Below are 19,461 nucleotides of genomic sequence, written 5' to 3' on the forward strand. Positions count from 1 at the left end.
TGCAGAGCATCCTTTCCGTCTGGAACCACATGTCCACCAGAAAGGAAGTGAGATCATGCTGAGTTTGGGGCAACATTTTGAGGGTGTCCACGATGTCACATTTTGTGTGCTTCAGCAGCTGCCTCCGTAGTTAGGGATCCTTGAATACTATCATGTTCCTGCTTTCCTTGAAGTACTTGCGCAAGTTCCTCGAAGTTGGGTCCTCGTGGTTGAAGGGAATGGTCAGGGAGAAGTAAGCCACGGCATGATAAACACCAAGGAGACCCTGTCGATCTCCATAGTCATAGATTGAGTAATACGCAGCAGGAATTGCAGGACCAGACTCTTCAGTGTGTCAGATGCAAAGATGCTTCCCTTGCTGACTGGTAACATCTTGTGGGCTTCAGTACCATGTGGATTTGGACTGGGTGACTCCTGGCCATCTAGGCATAATAACTTGGGGAACAATTCCAAGATGGAGTTTATGTTGCTGGACTTACCTGGGGGGGTGGTGAACGGGACTTTTCTGTCCACACATATCTCTTCTGGCTCTGGCCCTTTCTCCTTGTCCATCTCCTCTGCAGACTTCACCTGGGACATCTTCTCTTCCTCAGTGTGCAGGGATACAGCCATGCTCTGTCCAAGATTTGGTGCCATTATGACATCATGTGTCCTCAAGTCTGTGTCAAAGCAGAGTTTCTGGATGTCAAGTGACTCCTGGGAGGTACTTGGTGGTTGCCTTGGTGGTCAGCTGCTCTACCTTTTTCAGCTCCTTCTGCACAAAGTGGGGCACATCAGAGGGACCGACGATGATTGATATTCTTTCATTATCCTGGTCCCAAATGTTGCCACTGATACTCTTCAGTGCGAAGGCGATGCTGGCACTCTCCACGAAGAAGTGGGCCTGCATTTTCTCATAGTGAAACTCAAACGGAGTGAAAGGCACACTGCACTGGCTCTGAATCAAATCCAGCAGCCACTTCTCATCATATTTTATGCCAAATGGAATTGTGATCTTGAACCAGTTCCCAGATGTCCCATCCTGCCTGCGCCACTCCATTCTTCCCTCTGGAAGTTTTTTCTCTCTTTCTGTGATAACCTGGGTTTGGTCTTGTTTATGAATAGTACCTCTCCGATGATATGGTGGAATGGCATAAGGATTGAATCTTCCTGGAGAGTCCACTTGGATATCACTCGTTACTGCACTACCTTCATGCTGCTGACGGAATGAAGGATTCATGCCAAATGTGACTGGTTCAGACCAATTGGTAAATCTCCTTTGGTAAAGACCCCAGCATCTTGCTTTTCTTTGAACAGGGTTGCCTTGCTGATTGTGTCCCATGGTGTATCCCGAAGTCAGTGACTTGTCACCAATATCCTCATAAGGCTGTCGTGTGGAGAATCTGTGTGTTTCTCCATAGATAGCATCATGTGTTCTGAAGCCGGCAGTAGTTTTTGAGGTATCTTCCAGGCCCCACATTCCAGTGGATTGGCGGACCTGCCTGGACCAGCAGCCCATTCCAAGAGATCGACTTGACTGGAATCCTGACCCCAGGAGTCATTACACTCAGGGCTCCATGATGAAGGCAGAGTACACTTCATGGTTACCAGATCTTTCAAAATATAATCAGCTTCAGGCATTTACACTTTTGTGCAATTACTACCTATCCATCTTGCTTCAGACTATTTTCATCATCCCAAAGGGGAAACTCTGTACTGTTAAATAGTGTCCCTCCACTGTGTTCTGTGTCTGTTAAGGCTTTACTTATTCTGTTCTTTTTTTTTTTTTTTTTTGAGACAGAGTCTCACTTTCTTGCCCCTGGTAGAGTGCTGTGGTATCATAGCTTATAGCAACCTCAAACTCTTGAGTTCAAGCAATCCCCTTGGCTCAGCCTCTCAAGTAACTGGGATTACAATCACCCACCACAATGCCAGACTGTTTTTAGACAGGGTCTCTCTCTTGCTCAGTTGCAGGGTCCTCTACTCCTGAACTCAAGCAACCCACCTGTCTTGGCCTCCCAGAGTGCTAGGATTACAGGTGTGAGCCACCGTGCCCAGCCTGGATTTACTTATTCTAGATATTTCATGTAAATGGGTTATTATACATATGTGACCCTTCCTATCTGGCTTCTTTCATTGGGCATAATGTTCTTGAGTTTCATCTTTTTTTTTTTTTTTTTTTTTTTTAGACAGTCTTGCTATGTCACCCTCGGTAGAGTACTGTGGTATTAAAGCTCACAGCAACGTCAAACTCTTGGGCTTAAGTGATTCTCTTGCCTCACCCTCCCAAGTAGCTGGGAGTACAGGTGCCCACCACAAGGCCCAGCTATTTTTTTGTTGTAACAGTCATTGTTGTTTAGCCAGCCTTGGTGCATGTGGCCTGTGCCGTAACCACTGTGCTATGGGTGTCAAGCCAAGTTTCATCTATGTTTTTAACACTATGAGCTCTTCTTCCTCTCCCTCTTCCTCTTCTTCCTTTTCTTCCTCCTCCTCCTTTCTTCTTTTTTCTTTTTTCTTTTGTGTGTGTGTGTTTTGAGACAGAGTCTCACTTTGTGGTCCTAGATAGAGTGCCCTGGTGTCATCATAGCTCACAGCAACCTCAAACTCTTGGGCACAAGGGATCCTCTTGCCTCAGCATCCCAAGTACCTGGGACTACAGGTACCTACCACAATGCCTGGCTAGTTTTTTAGAGATGGAGTCTTGCTCTTGATCACTCTGGTCTTGAACATGTGAGCTCAGGCAATCCACCTGTCTTGGCCTCCCAGAGTGTGAGAATTATAGGTGTGAGCCACTACGCCCAACCTGAAATGATAGATTTTTAGTAGGAAGAACACAGATGTATAGAGCCATATTCATCACATTATATCCAGGATACATGCTACAAACGTGTTTTTAAAATGTTGATGCTGACCCTTTTTAAAAATTTCATGTTAACCTTTTCACTGCAAACAATGCCTATAGGTGTTCAAAAAAGATGTTTGTTTGGGAACTACACCTGTAGGTGTGGTTCATTTTGCAAATACAAACAGAAGGCTTTACAAAAATCATGAAAAAAGATCATTGCTTCTCACTGTTAAAATTGTTGCATTTTCACAATAATGAACAAACAGTTAGTGCACTGTGGAGTGTAACCTAAGGGTTGTTGCTATTGTTGCAAGCCTTAATTATCACATTTTTTTCTGAGCGCTCCACAGTCAAAGGGTTATTATGAGGGGTAGGTAACGATTTCGGTTATATGTTAGCTTTCATAAGGTTAAAGTCTAAGATGTAGTTGCTGGTATATTGCACATCTGCCTTTACCCTGGGTGAAGGGAGGTGTGCAGTATACCTATTGGGTAGGAATTTACCCAACCCCTCCCTACCTCCCTCTTACTTGAATTTATTTACGTTTTTTTTTTTTTTTTTTTGAGACAGAGTCTCGCTATGTTGCCCTCGGTAGAGTGCAATGGCATCACAGCTCACAGCAACCTCAAACTCTTGGGCTTAACCAATTCTCTTGCCTCAGCCTCCCAAGTAGCTGGGACTATAGGCACCTGCCACAACGCCCAGCTATTTTTTGTGGTTGTAGCTGGCCTGGGCTGGATTCGAGCCCGCCAGCTCCAGTGTATGTGGCTGGCACCCTAGCCACTGAGCTACAGGTGCTGAGCCTATTTAAGTTTTTGTCTGATATAAGCATGGAGTTGTTACGATGTTGACCTTAATCACCTGGCTGAGCAGTGTTTACCAGGTTGTTCTACTTTAAAATTATTCTTTTCCCCCTTTTCATACTTAATAGAGTCTTGGCTATACAAAGTCACCACCTTGAGGGAAGAGTATCTTCATAAATGATTTGGAATTCTTATGTATGGGAGGTTTGTCTGTTCTCCTTCATTTATTCATTTATTGAGTCACTTATATTAGCATGAACTCATGGGTATTTTATAGTTTGAGTCATAATCCAGTACTACCTTGTTGTGTTGCTCAGATCATTTCAGTTTGACTATTGGGAGCTCTTCCAGTTGGCTGTTTCCCTAATGTCACCCCCTCATTGTTTTGTTCTTCTTTTCTTTTTTTTTTTTTTTGCTGGGGCTGGTTATGAACCCGCCACCTCTGGTATATGGGGCCGGTGCCCTGCTCACTGAGCTACAGACACCGCCCTTGTACTTATTTTCTTGAGTACTTCTTTACTTTTCTGACTCTACAAGGTACTCCAGGTTCATCTTATTTTCCCCATTTTTAGAATTAGCTATTTCTCTGAGGAGTGCTTTTCTTTTAATTGGGGAATAGCATTAGAAACCAAGATCTGGCTTTAATGGGCACCCCGCTTCTGTTCTAGTTATCATGGCTTTGGACTACAAAGGCCACGTCTACAACAGCAGCCTGTTCCAAATAGCGATGCTGTCTTGAATTGCCCTGCCTGCATGACCACACTATGCCTGGATTGCCAAAGGTAACGGATGAAGGTTACACACACATACACATACAAAAACAAAAAACAAAAACCAGTATGGTGGTCCTTTGTTTAAATCAGAAATAGACTTTTGAGGTACTCAGCAACTCTGATAAGATTCTGTACTCATATTCTTGGTGCTACATGACTAATTTTTATACAAATAATTTTAGTTATACATAGTTTTATTAAATGTAGCTTTTCTAATTCAAAATGGTGGCATAGAAGCAAGGTGACTTTACTGTCTCCCCAGAAAATCCAAACCAAATATATAGTGCCAAGATTATCACCGTCAGTATCCCAGGTCTCCAATATAAGGAGGAGACAGTTTCAAGGGCCACAGAGAAGTGAAAAAACTCTGAGCAGACAGTAAGAAAATCAGACTTTCATATCTAGGCACCCCTCCCTCCAGTCTGCCCAGCACCAAGCAGATGGAAAAATTACCCCAACTCATAGTTTCTACACTGGAAAAAATGAGATTGAGATGGACAGCTGGCTGCTTTGTTACCTTAGGTTCCTTACTGGGAGACTGTCCCCTCCCTCAACCCATAAGAAGCATCAGAAGTGCCTGAAAGTAGAAATGTCCTTGAGAACAGCCATGGACAAAGGAGGGAGGTGGGACTGCTGTCTCTAGACCTGGATACTCTGCTTTGTAACTTAGTCAAAGGAGAAGCCAAATCAGAGTGGCTGTTCAGCAGAATCATGTTGTAGGAGGTTTATTCCACAGGTCCCCTGGACTTGAACTCCTAGCCAGCTTTTGCACACTACTGAGATACTCCCTTTGGGACCTATTGCATTTGGGATGAGCAGCACTCCAATCATTTACTAAAGCTGAAGCAAACATAGGCTTACTTGTAAGGCACCAACCATATAGTACCAGAAAGGAGTCAGTGACCTAGTGGGGAAAAAAAAGGGGCCAGGCACGGCGGCTCATGCCTGTAATCCCAGCACTCTGGGAGGCTGAGGTGGGTGGATTGCCTCAGTGCGCAGGTTTGAGACCAGCCTGAGCCAGAGCAAGACCCCATCTCTAAAAGTAGCTGGGCGTTGTGGTGGATGCCTGTACTACTCTGGAGGCAGAGGGAAGAGATACGTTTGTGCCCAAGTGTTTGAGGTTGCTGTGAGCTATGACACCACAGCACTCTACTAAGGGTGACAAAGTGAGACTCTGTCAAAAAAAAAAAAAAAAGGAAATTAAAAAATTATGAAGAATCTCTAAGCAAACGTATGCAGAACAAGCTAGACAGAGAAGACTAAAGTAATTCTTAGTGCAAAGACATCAGCATACATCATCTACACGAAACAACAGCAAATAGGAGCCATGACCTCAAACAAGCAAAGCAAGGAACCAGTGACTGACCCTAACAAGAATGGAATATGTGAATTCTCTAAGAATTTAAAATAGTAGATCACTGTCCGTGATCTCAAGACAACACAGAAAGTCAATTCAGAAATTTATTAGAGAAATTTAACAAAGAGATTAGATGATTAAAAAAAAAAAAATCAGAATTGAGGTCGGGCATGGTGGCTTATGCCTGTAATCCTAGCACTTTTGGAGGCTAAGGTGGGTGGATTGCCTGAGCAAGAGCAAGACCCTAAAATAGCTGGGCATTGTGGTGGGTACCCATAATCCCCCAGCTACTTGGGTGGTTGAGGCAAGAGAATCACTTGAGCCCAAGAGTTTGAGATTGCTGTGAGCTGTGACACCAAGGCATTCTACTGAGGGGTGACAAAGTGAGACTCTTGTCTCAAAAACAAACAAACATTGCAACTAAGAAGTACATATGCTATATTGAAAAATTCCTTAGAAGCTCTCAGCAGTGTTGGGTCAAAGCAAAGAGAAGAATCAGTGAGCTCAAAGATCAGCTATTTGTAAACACACAGGGTAAAGAAAAAAGATGAGAAAGAATGCAGATCTGCCTACAACATGTAGAAAATTGCCTGAGGTAATAGACCAAGTCTAAAAATTATTGGTGTTCAAGAGGGAGTAGAGCAAGAATAAGGGATAGAAAGCTTATTCAAAGAAATAGTAACAGAAAAATTTCCAAATCTTGAGACAGAGATAAATATCTAGGTGCAGGAAGGTGAGAGAACACCAAACAGATTTAACCAAAAATAAAGCTACCGCAAGCATGTAGTAATCAAATTTTCAAACTAGCACTGGACATAATAATCAAACTCTCAAGAGCAAAAAGAGGATCCCTAAAAGCAGCAAGAGAAAAACATATCAAGGATATAAGAAGCATAACATGTAAAAGAACTCCAATTCATCTGGCAACAGACTTCTTGATAATGCCATGCAGACTGAGAAGGAATGGAATGACTTTTTTTTTTTTTTTTTTTTTTTGTAGAGACAGAGTCTCACTGTACCACCCTCGGGTAGAGTGCCGTGGCGTCACACGGCTCACAGCAACCTCTAACTCTTGGGCTTACGCGATTCTCTTGCCTCAGCCTCCCGAGCAGCTGGGACTACAGGTGCCCTCCACAACGCCCGGCTATTTTTTTGTTGCAGTTTGGCCGGGGCTGGGTCTGAACCCGCCACCCTACTCACTGAGCCACAGGCGCCACCCTGGAATGACATTTTTAAGCTGCTAAAAAGAAAATAAAAAACTCTACTATCTAAGAATGCTATGTACAGCAAAGCTATCCTTTAAACATGGAGATAGAAAGATAAAAGCTGAGAGAATTCAGTACTGCCTTCCCTCCCCTGCCCCAGAGTCTTTCTCTTTCACCCAGGCTGGGAAGTTGTGGCGTTATATCTCACTTCAGCCTCTAACTCCTGGCCTCCAGTGATCCTCCTGGTTTACTCTCCCAAGTAGCTGGGACTACAGATGTGTGCCATCATGTTCAGCTAATTTTTTCTTTTTTTTTTTTTTTCTTTGAGACAGAGGCTCATTCTATCGCCCTGGGTAGAGTACCATGGCTTCATAGTTCACAACAACCTCAAACCCTCAGGCTTGAGGAATCCTCTTGCCTCAGCCTCCCGAATAGTTGGGACTACATGTGCCCACCATAATGCCTGGCTAGTTTTTTTCTATTTTATTAGAGATGGGGTCTTGCTCTTGCTCAGGCTGGTTTGAACTCAGCTCAAGCAATCCACCCGCCTCGGCCTCTCAGAGTGTTAGGATGATAGGCATGAGCCACCCGACCTGGCCAATTTTTTCTCTTTTTAGCAGAGACAGGGTCTCATGCTTGCTCAGGCTAGTCTCAAAGTCCTGATGTCAAGCAGTCCTCCCACCTCAGCCTCTCAGAGTGCTGGGATTATAGGCATGAACTACTACTGTGCTTGGCCACCAGACTTGTCTTCTTTTCTTTTTCTTTTCTTCTTTTAATTTTTTCTTCTTTAACTCTGATGTTTATAGCAGCACAGTTAACTATTTTCCCCTCCTTTCGTTTTATCTTTTTTTTTTGAGACAATGTCTCACTCTGTTGCTCTAGGTAGAGTGCAAGGAGTTCTTCAGTCTGAGAGGAAAAAAAAACAATAATGTGTAAAAAGAAAACATTTGAGGCTCGGTACTTGTGGGTCAGTGGCTAGGGTGCCAGCCACTTGCACTGGAGCTGGTAAGTTTGAATCCAGCCCAGGGCTGCCAAACAACAATGACAATTGCAATAAAAAATAGGCATTGTGGTGGGTGCCTGTAGTCCTAACTACTGGGGAGGCTGAGGCAAGAGAATAGCTTAAGCCCAAGAGTTTGAAGTTGTTATGAGTTGTGACACCAAGACACTCTACCGAGGATGACATACTGAGACTGTCTCAGAAAAAAAAAAGAAAGAAAACATTTGAAATGGTGAAACCCACTAGCAAAATTAATTACACAGACAAACCCAGATTCTTAATATTGTAATTGTGTACAGTTCACTCATAATTCTAGTATGAAGCCCAAAGATAATCTATCAAAAACAGTAATAGCTACAGCAACATGTCAAGAGATAGACAATAGTGGCACATTCGAACTTGGCCTGGCCCTGCTAAACAAAAAAAAAAAAAAAAGAAAAAGACAACATAAAAATGTGAAAATTGAGGCAATATAAAGTGAAAATGTGAAATGGATAGAGTTATATTCTTGAGTTTTAAAATTATTTCCATTCTTTTATTTGCAATCTAAGATAAATTGTCATCACTTTAAAATAACTTGTTATATGTATAAAGTGTTTTTTGTAAGCCTGATGGTAACTTTACTGCAAAGACTTACAATAGACTCACTAAAAACAAAAACCAATGAATTGAAACCTACTATCAGAAAAAAATCACTTAACCACAAAGAAAAACAGGGAGAAAGGAAGAGAGGAATTATAAAACAATCAGAAAACAAGCAAAAAATGGCAGTAATAAGTCCTTATCAATAGTAACACTGAATGTAAATGGACTCAGTTTTCTGATTAAAAGGCATATAATAAAGCCAGGTGTGCTGGTGCACGTCTGTAGTCCCAGCCGTTGGGAGGCCAAGGTGCGTGGATCTCCTGAGTTTAGGAGTTCAAGACCAGCCTGAGTAAGAGGGAGACCCTATCTCTACCAAAAGTAGAAAAACTGGCTTGGCACCTGTGCACAGCACTTACGGCACCACATACACCGAGGGTGGCGGGTTCAAATCTGGCCCCAGCCAGCTAAACCACAATGACAACTATAACTAACAAACAAACAAAATAGCCTAGCATTGTGGTGGGCGCCTGTAGTCCCAGCTACTTGGGAGGCTGAGGCAAGAGAATTGCTTAAGCCCAAGAGTTTGAGGTTGCTGTAAGTTGTAACGCCATGGCACTCTACTGAGGGCAACATAATGAGACTTTGTCTCAAAAAAATAAAAATAAAAAATAAAAATAAGGCTCGGTGCCTGTGGCTCAAGCGGCTAAGGCGCCAGCCACATACACCTGAGCTGGTGATTTCAAATCCAGCCTGGGCCTGCCAAACAACAATGATAGCTGCAACCAAAGAATACCCGCACGTTGTGGCGGGTGCCTGTAGTTCCAGCTACTTGGGAGGCGGAGGCAGGAGAATCGCTTGAGCCCAGGAGTTGGAGGTTGCTGTGAGCTGTGATGCCACAGCACTCTACCCAGAGTGACAGCTTGAGGCTCTGTCTCAAAAAAAAAAAAAAATAGAAAAACTGGCTGAGTGTTGTGGGGGACACCTGTAGTCTTAGCTACTTGGGAGACTGACCAAGGGGATCACCTGAGCCCAAGAGTTTGAGGTTGTTAAGAGCTAAGATGCCACAACACTCTACCCAGGGCCTAGAGTGATACTCTGTGTCAAAAAAAAAAGAGAAGAAAAAAGAAAAAGGCATAGAGTAGATAAAAAAAACCCGAATATATATACTATATACAAGAAATCCACTATACTATACATATACCCATAGACTGAAAGTGCAGGGCTGCATAAAGATATTTTATCCAACTGGAAACTGAAAAAGAGCAGAATAGTTATATTAGTTGAAGTAGATAAAATCAAAGACTATAAAGAGACAAGGTCACTGGAGCTGGGAACGGTGGCTCACGCCTGTAATCCCAGCACTTGGGAGGACGAGGTGGGTGGATTGCCTGAGCTCACAGGTTCAAGACCAGTCTGAGCCAGAGTGAGACCTCATGTCTAAAAATAGCTGGGTGTTGTGGTGGGCACCTGTCATCGCAGCTACTTGGGAGGCTGAGGCAAGAGAATCGCTTAAGCCCAAGAGTTTGAGGTAGCTGTGGGCTGTGACATCACAGTACTCAACCGAGGGCTACAAAGCGAGAGTCTTTCTCAACAACAAAAAAAAGATCATTGTATAATGATAATAAAAGGCCATTCAGCAAGAGGATATAACAGTTACAAATATCTGTATACCAAACGCCAGAGCTCCTAAGTATATAAAGCAAACACTAATAGATCTAAACTGAGAGATAGATTGCAATACAGTAAATAATAGGGGACTTAAACAGTGTACTCTCAGTAATGGACAGAGCATCCAGACAGAAAATCAATAAAGAAATATCAGAATTAAACTACACACTAGACCAAATAGTGACATTTATAGAACATTTTACCTAACTGTAGCAGAATACATATTCTTTTCATTAGCACATGGAACATTCTCTAGAACAGATCATATCTTGGGCCACAGAACAAGTTTCAACAAATTGAAAAAAGAAATCGTATCAAAGGGCTGTGCACAGTGGCTCACACCTGTAATCCTAGCACTCTAGGATTACAGAGCAAGAGCAACAGCGAGACTCTGTAAAAATAGCTGGGCATTGTGGTGGGTGCCAGTAGTTCCAGCTACTTGGGAAGCTGAGGCAAGAGAAATCTCTTGAGCCCAAGAGTTGGAGGTTGCTGTGAGCTATGATGCCATGACACTTTCTTTACTGAGGGCAACAAAATGAGACTCTGTCTCAATAACAAAACAAACATATCAAATATTTTTTTCTGACCGTAATGGAATAAAACTAGAAATCAATTACAGTAGGAACCTTGTGAATACTCAACCCCAAGAAAATTAAACAACATGCTCCTAATGACTGATGGGACAGTGAAGAAATTAAGAAAGAAATTAAATGCCTATGTTGAAAATTAAAAAGAGGGCGGCACCTGTGGCTCAAAGGGGTAGGGCGCTGGCCCCATATGCCAGAGGTGGCGGGTTCAAACCCAGCCCTGGCCAAAACTGAAAAAAAAGAAAAGTAAAGGGCGGCGCCTGTGGCTCAGTGAGTAGGGCGCTGGCCCCATATGCCGAGGGTGGCAGGTTCAAATCCAGCCCCGGCCAAACTGCAACAAAAAAATAGCTGGGCGTTGTGGCGGGCACCTGTAGTCCCAGCTGCTTGGGAGGCTGAGGCAAGAGAATCGCGTAAGCCCAGAGTTAGAGGTTACTGTGAGCCGTGTGACACCATGGCACTCTACCTGAGGGCGGTACAGTGAGACTCTGTCTAAAAAAAGAAAAAAAAAAGACTTCAGAGGGCAGTGCCTGTGGCTCAAGGAGTAGGGCGCTGGTCCCATATGCTGGAGGTGGCGGGTTCAAACCTAGCCCCTGCCAAAAACCACAAAAAAAAAGAAAAGTGAAAAGACTTCAAATAAATGGCCTGATGATGTTATTTCAAGGAACTAGAGGCTCAGTGCCTATAGCTCAAGTGGCTAGGGCGCCAGCCACATACAACTGGAGCTGGCAAGTTCAAATCCAGCCCCTGCCTGCCAAACAACAATGATGACAATACACCCACCAAAAAAAAAAAAAAATAGCTGGGTATTGTGGTGGGTACCTGTAGTCCCAGCTACTTCGGAGGCTGAGGCAAGAGAATTGCTTAAGCACAAGAGTTACAGGTTGCTGTGAGCTGTGATGCAACGGCACTCCCCCAGGGTGACAGCTTCAGACTCTGTCTCAAAAAAAAGGAACTAGAAAATTAAGAACAAACCCAACCTGGCTCGGTGTCTGTGGCTCAAGCGGCTAAGGTACCAGCCACCAGCCATATACACCTAAGCTGGCAGGTTTGAATCCAGCCCCAGGCCCGCCAAACAACACTGATGGCTGCAACCAAAAAATAGCCAAGTGTTGTGGCGGGCGCCTATAGTCCCAACTACTTGGGAGGGGGAGGCAGGAGAATCGCTTGAGCCCAGGAGCTGGAGGTTGCTGTGGGCTGTGATGCCACGGCACTCTACCCAGGGTGACAGCTTGAGGCTCTGTCACAAAAAAAAAAAAAGAACAAACACAACCTGAAATGAGCGAATTGGAAAGAAAGAAAAATGGGAGCAGAAATTTAAAAAATTGGTACCAAAAAGATAGTATGTAAGATCAACAAAATAAAAATCTGGGTGACGCCTGTGGCTCAGTGGGTAAGGCGCTGGCCCCATATACCAAGGGTGGCGGGTTTGAACCCGGCCCAGCCAAACTGCAACAAAAAATAGCCGGGTGTTGTGGCAGGCACCTATAGTCCCAGCTACTCAGGAGGCTGAGGCAAAAGAATCACTTAAATCCAGGAGTTGGAGGTTGCTGTGAGGTGTAATGCCACGGCACTCTGTGGAGGGTGATAAAGCGATACTCTGTCTCAAAAAACAAAAAAAAAAGAAAAAAAGTTTGATGTTTTGAAAAGATAAAATTGCCAAATCTCTAGCTAGACTAAGATCCATATAAATAAAATTAGAAATGTAAAAGGGAACATAAAAATGAGACCACAGAAATACAAAGAATCACTGCAGACTTAAGAACAATTATATACCAACAAGTTGGAAAACCTAGAAGAAATCCATGAATTCCTGGACATATATAGCCCATCAAGATTGAACCGTGAAAATACAGAGCAGTGTTTTTCAACCTTTTTTATCTCACAGCACAATTTGAACCTATAGTTAAACTTCCACAGCACACTTAAATTATGTTTTTTTCTTTTGAGACAGAGTCCTCACTATGTTGCCCTCGGTAGAGTGCTGTCCTGTCACAGCTCAAAGCAATCTCCAACCCTTGGGCTTAAGTGATTCTCTTGCCTTAGCCTCCCAAGTAGCTGGGACTACAGGCATCTGCCACAACGTCCACCTATTTTTTTATTGCAGTTGTCAATGCTGTTAGCTGGCCTGGGCTGGGTTCGAACCTGCCAGCCTAGGTGTATGTGGCCAGCACCCTACCCACTGAGCTACGGGTGCCGCCTTAAATTATGTTATTTTTAAAAAAGAGTAAGGGGTGGCGCCTGTGGCACAGTGGGTAGGGCACCGGCCCCATATATTGACGGTGGTGGGTTCGAACCTGGTCCCTGCCAAACTGCAACAAAAAAATAGTCGGGCATTATGGCAGGCACCTGTAGTCCCAGCTATTCAGGAGGCTGAGGCAAGAGAATTGCCCAAGCCCAGGAGTTGGAGTTTGCTGTGACCTATGATGCCACAGTACTCTACTGAGGGCAATAAAGTGAGACTCTCTTAAAAAAAAAAAAAAAAAAGACCAGCGGGTGGCGCCTGTGGCTCAGTCAGTAGGGCGCCGGCCCCATATACAGAGGGTGGAGGGTTCAAACCCGACCCCGGCTGAACTGCAACCAAAAAAAAATAGCTGGGCGTTGTGGCGGGCGCCTGTAGTCCCAGCTACTCGGGAGGCTGAGGCAAGAGAATCACTTAAGCCCAGGAGTTGGAGGTTGCTGTGAGCTGTGTGATGCCACGGCACTCTACCGAGGGCCATAAAGTGAGACTCTGTCTCTACAAAAAAAAAAAAAAAAAAAAAAAGACCAGCGTGGTAGCTCATACCTGTGGTCCTAGCACTGTGGGAGGCTGAGGTGGGTGGATTGCCTGAGTCAGAGGTACGAGACCATCCTGAGCTGGAGTGAGCCAACTTTTTGGTTGAGACCCCGTCTCTACCAAAAAAAGCTGGGCATTATGGCGGGCACCTTTAGTCCCAGCATATTTGGGAGGCTAAGGGCAAGAGAATCGCTAAAGAAAGAAAAGAAAAAATAAAAAACAAAAACTTCAAAGTAAGATGAGTAAAAGCCAGTTGAAAGCAAAATTAAAAAAAAAAAGTAAATAAAAAAAGAATAAAAAAAATTTTTTTTTATAGGCTCGGCGGCCATAGCACAGGGGTTGCAGTGCCAGCCACATACACTGAAGCTGGTGGGTTCAAGCCTGGTCCAGGCCTGCTAAAACAATGACAACTGCAAGAACAAAAAAATAGCCTGGTGTTGGGGCAGGCCCCTGTAGTCTCAGCTACTTGGGAGGTTAGGGCAAGAGAATCAGGCCCAAGAGTTTGAGGTTGCTGTGAGCTGTGACGCCATGGCACTCTATTGAGGGCAACATAGTGAGACTCTGTTTTAAAAAAAAAAAAAAAAATAGAATATACTTACTATGGTTTGAACTTTTTTTTTTTTTTTTTTTTGGAGACAGCAACCTCATACTCCTGGGCTCAAGTGATTCTCTTGCTTTAAGCCTCCTGAGTAGCTGGGACTACAGGTGTAGTCACAGCCACAACACCTGGCTATATTTAGAGATGGGGTCTCCCTCTTGCTCAGGCTGATCTTGAACCCATGAGCTCAGGCAATCCACCTGCCTCAGCCTCCCAGAGTGCTAGGATTATAGGCGTGAGCCACCGCCCCGGCCTGACCTTTTGAAAATAATGAATGAGGACGGTGCCTGTGGCTCAGTGAGAAGGGCGCTGGCCTATACCGAGGGTCGCAGGTTCAAACCTGGCCACCTGTAATCCCAGCTACTTGGGAGGCTGAGGCAAGAGAATTGCCTAAGCCCAAGAGTTGGAGGTTGCTATGAGCCGTGATGCCACAGCAGTCTACCGAGGGCAACAAAGTGAGACTTTGTCTCAAAAAAAAGAAAAAATAATTAGTGATCTTTAAAATTTTTTCCAGCACACCTAAGAGCCTCTCGTAGCACACTAGTTGCTGTGGCACACCAGTTGAAAATCATTGATAACAGAGAATGCCAATAAAAAGAAAAGCCTAGGACTTACTGGCTTCATTGCTGCACTGCATTAAGCATTTAAAGAAGAACTAATACCAATTCTACTCAAACTCTTCCCAAAAAAAAAAAAAAGATATTGGGCGGCGCCTGTGGCTCAAGGAGTAGGGTTCAAACCCAGCCCCGGCTAGAAACCACACACACACACACACACACACACACACACACACACACACACACAAAGATATTTCTTCATTATACATACTACAATCTATCAAAAAGTTTCTTGTTATTCTTAGAGTAACTCCTTAAAAATTTTTTTAAATTTGCTATTTTGTTCTGTGTCCTTTTTTTTTTGAGACAGAGTATCACTATGTCACTTTCAGTAGAGTGCTGTGGCATAACAGCTCACAGCAACCTCAAACTCTTGGGCGTAAGTGATTCTCTTGCCTTAGCCTCCCAAGTAGATGGGACTATAGGCGCCTGGCACAATGCCTGGCTATATTTATTGTTGTTGTTGTAGTTGTTATTGTTGTTGTTGTAGTTGTTATTGTTGTATAGCAGGCCTGAGCCGGGTTCGAACTCACCAGCCCTGGTGTATGTGGCCGGCACCCTAACCACTGGGCTACAGGCGCTGAGCCTGTTCCTATGTCTTTACTATAGTTGGTACCTCGGTACGTTTTTGGTGTTCTCAAGTTTTATCTAAGTGGATAACTATTAAAATGGAACATAAATCCAAATTCTCCATTTCATTTTCCTCTTAGGCATGAGTCATACAAAACTCAGTATAGAGCTATGTTTGTGATGAATTGCTCTGTTAACAAAGAGGAGGTTCTAAGATACAAAGCCTCAGAGAACAGGAAGAAAAGGCGGAGCCATAAGAAGATGAGGTCTAACCAGGAAGATGCTGCAGAGCAGCCACAGACAGAAGTGGAGGAAATCTATCATCCGGTTGTGTGCACCGAATGTTCCACTGAAGTGGCAGTCTACGACAAGGATGAAGTCTTTCATTTTTTCAATGTTTTAGCAAGCCATTCCTAAACAACACAGCTGGCTTTTAATTGCCCAATACTGTATATAAGATAAGTATGGACACTTATTTTCCTCCTGCCTATTCCTATCATTAAGTGAAATTGTGTTGTTATTTGAGGAAGCAGTATTTTTATCTTTAAAGAGAACAGTTATCAACCTTCATATCTCCTGCCCTCCTTTGTCTTTCCCTTAATTTTCCCCCAATGTTGATGGGATTGATTATTCATTCCCTTTTTGATGGACATTTGCAAACCATGGGGCTTTTTATTTATTAAAGCTCTTTAGAATTAAAATGTTCTGGAGTTATAAGTAGTCTTTGTTTCTGGGTATTATTTTTATTTCGGATGTATCTTTGGTGTGATTAAACTGTTCTTGAATTGTTTATATTGTTTTTGCTAAGGTATATCTTTATTTCTTCCCCCCATCACATGAGGGAGTGAGAGTATTTAGTTACTGTAAAAATTGCATGGAGTTAGTATTTTCAGATGCTTTGAGTAATACAGGTACTTCCCTAAAAAGGATTATACTTACCAATATTCTAAACTCAATGAATGCACATTTTAAAATAGAAATTTGTAGTGAGGGAGAGCACCCCCCCACCTACTTGAAAATCCTGTTGCCACCTCTTGTGTTATTTATTCCTTCTGTTATAAGCAACTATCCAATACATATGTTTTGGTATTAGTAATGTACAATATAGTAATAGTATAGTAATGTAATATAAAATATAAAAGTCCTCAGTGGCAGCTTGGGGGGGAAATTGCATTGTAGGCATCTATACATTTTTCATTTTTTAAAAGAAGGATAAGATCTGGACTGTTTCCAAAAACAACATCAGAAAACTTAGGGTCCTCTTATTCTAACAGAGAAGAATGATAAAGTAGAAAATAGTCAGGAAATGTGTTTTAACTCAGGTTCTGCCATGCCAATCTTGGGGAAATCTCTTACTTTGAGGTCCAGTTTTCTCATTTATAAAAGAATATACTGGACTATAGCATTGATTACTCTTACTTTGAGGTCCAGTTTTCTCATTTATAAAAGAATATACTGGACTACAGCATTGATTACTCACATAGGTTAGAGCCCAACAAAGAATGAAGGAGACCTCTGTGTATTCCATAAGGGAAAAGCATCCTTCCCATGTTCTCAACCTTCTGTGCTTTCTACAAGCTATGTGTAAAGAGAGCTGGAACCAGTGATGGTATGTTTGTATGCATGGGGTAGAGTCAAAAATTATAGTTTGTATGGAATCTCTAATGTCTTTATAACTAGAGTATTTGATAATTGTTTTAATATACAGATATGTAAGGCTGGGCATGGTGGCACACACCTGTAATCCTAGCACTCTAGGAGCCTAAAATGCATGGATTGCCTGAGCTCACAGATTGGAGACCAATCTGAGCCAGAGCAAGACCCTATCTCTAAAAATAGCCAGGTGTTGTGGGTGGGTACCTGTAGAGACTGAGGCAAGAGAATCGCTTGAGCCCAAGAGTTTAAGGTTGCTATGAGCTGTGACACTATGGCACTCTACTAAGGGTGACAAAGTGAGACTCTGTCTCAAAAAAACAAACAAAAAACCCCCCACCCAATTGGAAACAATATATGTATACTTTAAAACAATATTTTAACTTATTGCTAGATGATACAGAATAACACTGACAGTGTATTTATTGTAACCTTGTGTTTGCCATATTGCAGTTTTGCAAGATCTCCTGTGTTACTGTCATTGCAAATCCCACTTTCTTCCTAGATGGTGCAAACCATCTCTTTATTGCACCCTCATCTTCACTTCCAGTGGCAGGTTTCAGTGGTCTTACACATAAAAATCTCTTGGAGCAGATGCTGAAAGTCATGTTGGGGCCTTCTTTTGAGAATGTGACTATCGTAAAAGTGAGACAGGAAATCATAGCGTATAAAGATGTAATTTGTAAAATTAACAACATAAAGAGGAGAGAGAGAGCTGTATAGGTACAGAATTTTATATACCATTTAAGCTGATTGATATATTTTGTTTTATTTTATATTTCTTTTCTTTTTTGAGAAAGAGTGTCACTTTATTGCCCTCTGTAGTGTGCTGTGGCATTACAGCTCATAGCAACCCCAAACTCTTGGGTTTAAGCAAATCTTGCGTCAGCCTCCTAACGAGCTGGGACTACAGGCACCTGCCACAATGCCTGGCTATTTTTTTGAGGTGGGGTTTTGCTCTTGCTCAGACTGGTCTCGAACTTATGAGCTCAGGCAATCCACCTGCCTCGGCCTCCCAAGTGCTGGGATTACAGGCGTGAGCCATTGCACCAGCTCCCCAGGCTGTTTTTTAAAGATGAGCCTCTTGCTCAGGCTGGTCTTGAATTACTGAGCTGAGGCAATCCACTAGCCTTGGCCTCCAGAGTGCTAGGATTACAGATGTGAGCCACTGCACCCGGCCTAAGCTGATTGATATTAATTCCAACTAGTTTGTTTTGAATTTAAAATTACAATTGTAATCACCAGAGTAACCGTGAAGATGTTAAAGAAGAAAATTAAAATGCTCCCAGAATAGGGCAGCGCCTGTGGCTCAAGGAGTAGGGCGCCGGTCCCATATGCCGGAGGTGGCGGGTTCAAACCTAGCCCCAGCCAAAAACCAAAAAAAAAAAAAAATGCTCCCAAAATAGACTGTATTATAAAACATAAAACTGTACAACTATTGATGTCCCTTGAACTTGAAAAAAAAATCCTTGAGGCTTGGCACCCATAGCTCAGTAGTCAGGGCAATGACCACATGCGCTGGCCACATGCACCGGGGCTGGTGAGTTCAAACCTAGCCCAGGCCTGCTAAACAGTGACAACTGCAACAACAAAGAAAAATAGCTGGGCATTGTGGTGGGTGCCTGTAGTCCCAGCTACTTGGGAGGCTGAGGCAAGAGAATCACTTAAGCCCACGAGTTTGAGGTTGCCATGAGCTGTGATGCCACAATAGTCCACCAAGGGCGACATAGACTTTGTCTAAAAAAAAAAAAAACCTTGAAATAAGGATTTACTTTAGGAAATTGGTGGCCAGCACCGTAGTTTTGGCTTGAAGCAGAGACAGGGTTGTGAATGTTTTTCGACCTCAATTTTTTTTGTAGAGATAGAGTCTCCCTCAGTAGAGTGCTCTGGTGTCATAGCTCACAGTAACCTTGAACTCCTGGGCTTAGGCAATTCTCTTGTCTCAGCCTCCCAAGTATCTGGGACTACAGGCACCCGCCACAACACCTGGCTATTTTTTTGTTGCAGTTTGGCCAGGGCTGGGTTTGAACCCGCTACTCTTGGTATATGGGGCCAGCGCCCTACCCATGGAGCCACAGGCACTGCCCTCCACCTCAATTTTTAAGCATAGCTTAATGCATAGCTCTGCTTTGTTTTCTTAGGATTCTATCTATCATATGATTGCATCTGAGATTATTCAACAATCTTAGTACTTTACAGCATGTCTTCTCACATTTTGTAACAGAAATGTTTTTCTCTTTGTGTTAATTAACAGCTACACATGTAACTCTAAAGGACCAGTTTTAGCCTTATTCTGTCCCTTTTTTAAATGGAACATAAATTGGGTAGTGCCTGTGGCTCAGTGAGTAGGGCCCCATATACTGAGGGTGGCAGGTTCAAACCTGGCCCGGCCAAACTGCAACAAAAAAATAGCTGGGTGTTGTGGCGGGTGCCTGTAGTCCCAGCTAC

General features: G+C 43.2%; 1 protein-coding gene across 2 annotated transcripts in view; it reads left to right on the top strand.

Annotated features, from left to right (window-relative positions):
- Positions 1–16,078, top strand: part of EAPP (E2F associated phosphoprotein) — a 29,087-nt gene extending 13,009 nt beyond the window's left edge. Inside the window, exons 5-6 of one of the 2 annotated variants that reach the window (XM_053594695.1) lie at positions 4,296–4,409; positions 15,501–16,078. In XM_053594695.1, the coding sequence (XP_053450670.1) occupies positions 4,296–4,409; positions 15,501–15,777 (391 nt within the window). In that variant the 3' untranslated portion in view covers positions 15,778–16,078. The remainder of the gene's footprint in view (positions 1–4,295; positions 4,410–15,500) is intronic. The other variant, XM_053594696.1, reaches the window with a different exon arrangement.
- Positions 16,079–19,461: the final 3,383 nt, after the last annotated feature.

This window comes from Nycticebus coucang, chromosome 6, assembly GCF_027406575.1.
Source record: "Nycticebus coucang isolate mNycCou1 chromosome 6, mNycCou1.pri, whole genome shotgun sequence".
Classification (NCBI taxonomy): domain Eukaryota; kingdom Metazoa; phylum Chordata; class Mammalia; order Primates; family Lorisidae; genus Nycticebus; species Nycticebus coucang.